The 8924-nt window shown below is 43.1% G+C and overlaps 1 protein-coding gene across 3 annotated transcripts in view; it reads right to left on the bottom strand.

Annotated features, from left to right (window-relative positions):
• Window positions 1-2580: 2580 nt before the first annotated feature.
• The window catches only part of daam2 (dishevelled associated activator of morphogenesis 2), a 108523-nt gene continuing 102179 nt past the window's right edge, over window positions 2581-8924 (bottom strand). For all 3 annotated transcript variants that reach the window (XM_061695957.1, XM_061695959.1, XM_061695958.1), the window contains 2 exons: window positions 5060-5230; window positions 2581-4421 (listed from right to left, as the gene is read on the bottom strand). In XM_061695957.1, coding sequence (XP_061551941.1) covers window positions 4200-4421; window positions 5060-5230 — 393 coding nt within the window. In that variant the 3' untranslated portion in view covers window positions 2581-4199. The remainder of the gene's footprint in view (window positions 4422-5059; window positions 5231-8924) is intronic.

Raw genomic sequence — 8924 nt, 5'->3', positions numbered from 1 at the left:
TGGAGTATTTTGACAAAACCCACACAGTTATTAAGAAACCTGCTTTCAATTGTGGGAAACCGTGTCTTATCAGAGGCCAGACACGACACTGTGCACATTTTCTTACCTGCAGCATGCGAGCTTCCTTGGTAGCTATTTTAATGCTAGGAACGAATCCAATCCCTAGTTTTTGCTCAAAAAAATGACTTGACTGCTTTGCAGCTGCTTTTTTTTTTTTTTTTTTTTTTTTTAAACTTTTACACTGCAATGTAAAGAGCACTTGTGCTTTAGACGTATTTCATCTATCTAAAAAGAAATCAAAGAGTCGGGATTGATGCCAATCTATAAAGTCCATGTTTACACTCACTATGTCTCTTCTGAACATTTCTCTCTAAATTTGCCTCCAAAACCTCGAACCTAGGCTACCGCCCTGATGAACTTAAGTTAGATTGTAAGTAGATTTGCCACATGCAATTAATTATACGGTAGACTAGAACTGAGAACAGAAGAGATTTTTAGTATCTTGAATCCAGACTAGTATATCCATCCATTACTCAACACAAATGAGTACAGATTTGTTTGAAAACCTTGAATTTCCTTTCAGATATTTCAGTATTTTCTGTGGCATACTAGACCACAAAACACTCCCTAAAATGTGATCAGCACAGTCGTTTCTCTTTTCTTCCAAACTGTCAAGTGTGTTTCCGCAGGCATCTGCCTGAGCATCAGCTTCCTACCACATGACATCATCTTGCACGCTGACCCAGGAACAGTTGCGGACAGCCAGAATGCCAGAAAGTGGGTTATAATCAGCGCTTGTTATGCTAACCACCTCAAGATGCACACTGCATGCAGCCCAGCTGTCAACGATAATCATGATTATTATGGTACATCCCCCCTGACCTTTGTGCAGGCCGCGATGGCATGAATGAGCGTGACCGGTCGGGCGCCTCCATTTGCGCCCTGCGACTGACTGGTGACCAGTCCGAGGTGTAGTCAGCCTTTAGCCCGAAGTCAGCTGGGATGGGCTCCAGCTCCCCGGGACCCTTAACATCAGAAAATGAATGGATGGATATTGTACAGTCACCACCAAATGTGCACATTTTAGCATCAGCGATGACAGATATGCCATTAATATCAGCCTTTCATGTATCAATTCATCCTGAATGTTAAGGAAGAATAAACAATAAATGCAAGGGACAAAACTTTATTGTAACCCTACAAAAGAGACAGGGTGAGAAAAATACAAAACAAAAATAACATTATAGAAATTAAAAACAAAACATTGTCATTCTTACACGTCTCAAAATTATCCACTGTACACAGACCAGTTTATTAATCATATTTTAATATATAATTTCTTGTAATGCTGTGTGTACATACAAAATATAGCAAACTAAATAAGGCAAATAAATAGAGGTACAATTTACAGGAAAACGCAACATTCCTCAATATTTAATGGTGTTTTAGTTTTATCTCAAACATCAAGATCGGTGTACAAAATATGTTGTTGTTTTTTTTTCCTCTTCCAACTGTACATTTTGCTGTGAAGGGTACTTTATTTTCAATGCTATAAAATACAGACTCCTTACAATTACACAGCCGCCAAAAAGTGGGTGCAACATTTGTCAGGCAGTACAAAGTGATGTCTAAGATGGTGCTTTTTTTTTTTTTTTCTCGCCCCCCTCCCCTTAAATTTAATAGCACAAGCAACGTCCTATTCAAAGGTTAAACTCAATACATCACACTGCGTGCACGCTTCTTTGGGCATGCAGCTGGATGCCAAGTGCACATTTGGACAGAAAACTAAACATTCCCCATATTAATTTTTTTATTAACATGCCAAAGCCACTGACAGAGACACGTATGGTCTGTGTCCTCCACAATCCCGTCTCTCATCCATTGTTTTTCCAGCGGCCCAGCCGGAGCACCAATCACTTGCCTCTTTCCTCTTTTTACAACACATTTTTTTTTTTTTGCAGCACCCTTCGCAGTTCCAAGAAGTCTAAACCCTCAAAACAACATTGCAAATAGAAATGTCCCATAATAAAAGTGCATTGAAAAAAAGCTACTCATGTCATTCCTCCATTTCCTTCTTTTACACGCCAAAGTCAGCCAGTCAATGGCTGATAACAAACATCCAAACGTGGAACAAAACACACATGTAATACTGACAACGTTGCAGTAAATAGTTTGCCCTAAACTGTGGGGATAAAGCTCTGGATTAAGAGTTGAGAAAGTTCTGCCAAGTTTGATATACTAACTGATTAGCTGGAAAGATAACGGAGCAGAGGTTGGGCAGGAAAGACCAGCTGGAATATACAGAAGATGCTGGTTAAGGTGGTGCTGCTTGAATTCAGGGACAACACAAGTTGGTTCATTTGGAGGTGGGCCTCACGCAAGCGTCTCTGCTTCACTTTGAGGACAAATGTGAAAGACAAAATAATATAAGGACTAAACTTCCCCTTTAAGACTTCTTTTAGGACACAAAAGTGAATATTTACTGTCCTGGGATCCAGCTACAGAGCTGCTTTTTATTGTTTACTGCATGTGAACGCAAGCAGGCGCCAATGCTTCGAATACATCAGCTGCACCCCCCCCCCCCCCCCCCCAAAAAAAACATGTACTGTCATCCATTAGCAGCCCCACACAGTAAGAGGAATGGTACTTGTCGGAGGCACTTCAAGGTGATTATGTGGTCAAAAAGAAGCTGACGGCAACATTACAACATGTGTTAGAAACATCAGAAAATATGGTGCCTTCTTTTCTCATCATAAAACTGTATGAGGGATTAATACCAAATGCTTGTTGAGTCACGTGCATTTGGGACGTGTGCTCGGAAGCGCTTGAAGCAAGCTTCAAAACAATACGTTGTGCAAATCCTATCAAGATATTCAAGTCAAACTGAATATTGGCTGTATTATTTTTGTGTTGAAAGAGAGTAATGAATGATGAGGGTCGAGCTTGTGTCACATAAAGGAGGGCATCTCACATTCTGTGCCGATGTTACATTACAGTATCATATCCTTCCATTGTCAGCTATCCTCTACGCTCTGGCTTTAGTGAACATGGTGCCCTCTAGTGGTAACAAACTAGATGGCGCTTGCAATGAGCCCACCACATACACACATTGCAGCATTTAGCACATTAACTAAGATTTTAGAAATATTACATTCTATCAGAACTTCAAAAAAGTGTTGTAACCAACCCATGTTTGCAGCGGTAAAATAGGATGAGTGACATACAAACAAGCAGCTCTTTTTTTTCTTTTTGTCTATGCTTGTTGCAATGTCGTCGTCTCTCATGTGCACCATTTCTAGACTATATAGGAATCTGTGAAGGCCAATGACATTGCAACAAGCATAGACGTGCAATGGCAGCTCGGCGCAATCTCGCTGGTGGTGTTAAAAATTCGACTGACGGCTCAGACCCGAGGCTAGCTATTTTGAATTGAGAAGCTTAATTAAGGCCCATTAGTAAAGTGGACCACGCAGGCTGGTTTGTTGGCGGGGGAGAGGAGAGGACGCGCACTAACTTTCCTGGCAAGACAAGACAAGCTGCAGTGCAAACGAGACAAAAGAAAAATAGAAATTCACTCGATTTGAGTGTGCAAAACCCCCCAAATGCCATGAAAAAAAAAAAAAACATTTTCAAAATGCTTTTGCTATAAATAGAAATGCCGAATTGCAAGATGGTTTCCGAATACATGGACACGTTTCTTCTGCTTTGGCACTGCTTGATGCCGGAACAATGTTGTGGACATTTGACACATTGACGCTGCACTGAGAACACACTGAGGTCACGTGACCGCCAGCTGCACCGTTCCTCACTGGCAATTTGAAGATCTTCCATCCCGACTCGATGGTTCCCAGATGTGGTTTCGCTTCATTCCCAAAGCGTTCTTGGTTTTCGTCTGCGCGCACGTGATCCCAGACGGGGGACGAAGTGAAACAGTTTTTTGGGAAGAAGCGGTGACAAACAGGAAGTGACAGATGGCGAGAAGCTTAAGCACAGTGGTCAAAGTCACGTGATGATGTGTCACAGTGGTTTGCGCCCACGAGCCCGCCTGCCCTGCGTCCAGATCAGGAGATCACGTAACGTCCGGGGGTGGTTGTGGGTGGGGCCAGGTCGTTCGCATGTTTGGACACAGTCGGAGAACTCGGACCACGTGAGATCCGCATCGGGGCCGAGCTTAGGGCGTCTCGGTTTTTCCTGACCTCCTAGTAGTTGACCTTTGTGACGGCTCGTTCCCGCCCGCCTCCGCCACCGCCCTCCACCAGCTGGTTGACGGAGCGCTTGCGGTTGCGTTTGAATTTGTTCAGGTCCTTGTCGAAAACCTCGCCCGAACGCAGCGCCGACACCAGGTCGTCAAATTCCCCTCCGACCTCGTCTGAGGTGCCGCTCTTCTTGGGCCGGCGTTCCCGCTCCCGCTGCTCCTTGAGCTGCAAAACAAAAGGAAGGGATTGTTCAAATATTTGGAACGAGAGAATGCAATTTCTGTGCAAGTTGCATGCGAATGCTGAAGCGCTAAAGCTAAACTGAAATGCTGTGGAAATCGTTTCCACAGCATTTGTTGTATGTTGGGAATGTGATAAATACTTCCCAGGACGTCCTAACTGAGCTCAATAGTTTAAAGTTGGAATGTTTTGAATCGCTCAAGAAATGTGGGAGGAGGAGGTAAATATGTAAAATATCTTTAAACATTTTAGAATTTGTGTATTGTGAAAATTGGGCAAATATAAAGAGTATTTCGAAGCGGAACGGTTTGAACGTTTGGCTAATAAATGTGGAATGGAGGATACCGTTTCACTTTGAACCTCGTATAATGTGGGAATTCTTGCAATGTGGAAAATTGTTCTGCATGAGCTGAGCAGCTCTTTTGTTGAATGTGTCATTCACTTGAATGGGTTTTGTGTTTAAAAAAAAAAAAAAAAAAAAAAAAAAGTCCTTACTATTTAAATTGTTTTTTTAATAGCTTTTGAAAATTAAAATGGAATCTCTTGAGCATTCACACAATTAACAACACATGGGTGAAACACTTTAATGGCACAACGGGCGGGGGGGGGGGGGGGCCTCTCACCATGGCCTCCATGCGCGCCCTCCTCTCCTCCTCGTCCTTGCGTCGCTGCATGTTTTCCAGGTCTTGACGGGCCTCGCCGAACGACTGCAAGAAGGTGTCGAAAATCCCAAAGAACTCGTCGGGCTGCATCCTCCCTTCGTCCTCCCCAAAGTGCTTCAGAGATTTGGTGAACTGCGTGGGGAGAAGCGTGCTCATTTTTGACAGCTATGAATCTGAAGTGATAACGGTTCTGACCCTAATGTTTAATCTTTGTTTACAATCATACAAGCAGCACATCCTTCATGCGCATGGAATTTTTAGTGCATGTGAAAATTATATACAAACTAGAATTAACACGCGAGAAATCCTAGAGCAGTGAAAACATTAGCACATGAACTGCATGTAATATGAGGTGTGATAGTCGGAGCCGTTTTCCACTAATGCAGAACCGTCCTGTCATTATGGGCTCGTCAACTTAGCAACCAAAACATCAATTTCCCTCCTCTAATGCAGTTTCTGCTCAAATCGGTTTCTTGTGCCCGACGAGTGTGCGTCCATAATCAGGAGCGGCAAAGACAAAATGGAATTAAGTCCAAGCACATGCATCTGGGTTGTTTCAAATCAGACATTTATATTGGAAATACTTGATCTTAGAATGCTTCATACTCCTGACCTGCTATACTGTATAACAAAGAAGGACACAATTACATTTGTTCCCCATGATTTACTCAATCAGTTTGCCCTCTGATCCCACCATGAACATTAGCACGCAAAGTAGTACCTCCCTCTAAACAGCACGTAAGTTGAACCAACAACACCTTACGCCTGGATCACACGACAAGACAAATATGGTCTTTCCCGATTGCGCTATGTCGGCATCAAATCTTGCCGTATCTCAGTCAAGACGGCGGCAACACTACGTGACATTTATTCCGATACCACCGCATCCCGTCTTTTCCGATCACTGGTCTTTTTCTTGTCAAGTCAAACACTGTTTGAGAGCCGGAACCAGAAAACATGTCACCGGTCAACCCGACCGGATACGCTCGTGACCATGGCGACGACAACGCAACGCGACAATGTATTCTGTGTGTGTGTTTGTACAAAATGAGGAAAGACGTGTGGTGGTCGTCACCGTGCTCAGGAGAGGACGTTCATTCAAGGATCGCTTGAGGTACGTTCACATATTTTTAAGGCAACAAAACGTTACGGAGCCTAGCAAGCTAGTGCTAGCACTAACAGTTGTACGTAAACATGCCGGCCTTCTGTCGGATCATGTTTCAAAACTTCGGTAAACATTGGTTTCTGCGCGTGAATCAATGCTGACAACGGCGACCATGTTGACAACGGCAATCAAGGTGGAGCGAATACGCAATCCTATTGGTCGACGTCAAGGTGCGCTGTCGGAGAGTTGTCATCCATATGTCACACTACAAGGAAGATATCCCCTCCACAAAAAAAAATCAAACACGCTAGACTTTTCATTTTGACGTCGTAGGGCCAAATCGTTGGTCGTGGATTATGTCACACTACAAGAGGTTTTGTCGTTCCTGACAAAATATCTGGAGCCTGATCTAGGAAATCAGCTGAGATAGCTAATCGGGCCAATATCGGGGCTAAAATCCTGTAGTCTGAACGAGGCATTATTGAGTCCAGGGAGGAAAATAATAAAATATTGGGACATCAGTGTGCACGATAATATTCACAGAGCATGCAGCAGGGTCTGAAATTAAATGCGACTCAATTTTCCGTTTGGTGAGTGAATCTCATAGCACTAATCACCACGTGGCAAGTGAATGTTTGCACCCACGTACACAAACATACACGTGCCAATCATAATGCAGCGGCGCGTCCTGGAGCCAGTAATATTGGAGCAGGGCGTGTCCTGCCAGGATAGTGCCTGGGATTCCTACTAACGCCAATCTCGGTTATCAGCTGCGTGCGTATTTCCTCGATCTAACATGACGGGATGTGCCTGACAACAGCCAATCAGAAATGTCCTTTTCCTGCTCCACTTCCCCATCCTCGCCCCGGCTGCGCAGGAGAGGACAGTTTTGTGGCACTCTCTCCAAAACGATGTGGAGCAATGCTATTATAACGAGCCGATGTGTTCGGTATGTTGGCGCCCTAAAAAAAAAAAAACGACAACTCTTGTGTTTATTCATTTGAAGAGGGACCACCAAAGTGACTATGTGGAAAGCAAAAAAAAAAATATTTAAAAATGCAATTGCACTCAGTACAGCCTGTCACACTCAGTTGCCAGCACAAGTAGCATTAGCAGGTAGACTCTGCACGCGGTGAGGCCACCAGTCCAAAGCAACAACAATCAATCCTGTCATCATTATTCAGGTGCTTTGTAAAATGCCAAAACCAGTTCATCTGTATTGTTATTACAAATGATGCACATTTGAAAGTAGAAATAATGTTAACAGGATATGTAGCATCAGAACTGGAGAATGATCATGTTTACAATTCAAGGTATCTTCATCATCCCCAAGGGGGCAGTTTGTTTATTTTGTACGTGCGCTTATCACGATGATGATATTTTTTCAATAGATTGTGTAAAATGATTTAATACTTTGGATTTTTTCATCTACCGGCCAAAAAGTTAATTTTGGACACTGTCATGCAGTACTATAATACGTATGGATCATGCAGTATTTATGGCTTTTGACCAACAAATCAGAAGCCACCTTGTGGTTAAGCTAAAAAATACAGGCCTGCGTTGAGATTCGCACCCAGAATATCTCGACTGTGAGGCAGAGGTAACCTCTTACTCCACCGTGCTTCCTACATTTCAAAACGGTCCACGAATATGCTTGGTTTTACGTTTGCGAGCTCTAATCTGTGTGTAATTGGCTGAAATAAGAATCTCAATGCAAGAGTGCACTAAAATCACAACATGGAAAGGAGCACACAACCTGCTGCTTTGCGAACCACAACAAGCCTCAACGACATTCCAGCACTCAATCTCATGGCTGCAGTAAATAACGCATAATGTGGTTTCAAATACATTACACGCATAATTGGTGCGCTTGAATGATAAAAGCCTCTAAGCACTTCAACAGATGAATGAAGAATGCCTTGAGTGTTACAACTCCAACTAAAGGCGCTAACAACTTGAGCCTGCCATTCGCATCCCAGACTTGGCACCAAGATTCAATTTCTATTGGATTACTATGTTAATAATATACCATAAAATACTCTGTTTAAAAAGGAGAATCAGTCGTGTCTGTGTGTGTGTGTGTGGGCATGTGCATGTGTTGTGAAGGATAAAGCAAACAAATCTCTCTTGATGAGAGGGAAAATCCCGCCTGTCCTCTGGAAACCTGCGTCCCAGTAACCCTCATGACCTTGGACAAGCGTAATCCTTTGAAATGTATGCGGTAATGTCTGAAGCTGGGGCGTGCGCTTCACTGTGCATCTCGGCCAGACAATCACGCACACGCGTGAACCTTTTCTTTTCGGCTTTTGCTGTTCTCCATAATTGTGTTTTTAGGGACAGCAGTACATGTCCATTTGCGAAGCGACACAAAGATATTTGGAAACGACAGGACTCAAGCCCACGGGATGCATTAAAATGTTACCCAGTAATTGGGAAAATGATCACCTATCGATGAATTCCTATTTCACTCATAAAACAATTCTATCATTAAGTGTAGTTGTGTTTTGATGCAGGCTTTTGCTTCGGATAATTAACATTTTCCCCATGTGAATATTTCAAGATTTTGGGCACCAAACTACAACAAATCGTCATTGATACAAAGATTAGAGCGCGAAGATTTTAAAGCTCAATGAATCGTCAAACCGTGCTCATCCCTAACATTGCTATCCAAGCTTGTCGACCAATGCAGAACACAGAGTAGGTGAACTGCTGTTGCCGTGG

Source organism: Phycodurus eques, chromosome 14, assembly GCF_024500275.1.
Source record: "Phycodurus eques isolate BA_2022a chromosome 14, UOR_Pequ_1.1, whole genome shotgun sequence".
Lineage (NCBI taxonomy): Eukaryota > Metazoa > Chordata > Actinopteri > Syngnathiformes > Syngnathidae > Phycodurus > Phycodurus eques.
Note: the sequence above shows the minus strand (reverse complement) of the source record. Positions and strands in the feature narration are given on the sequence as shown.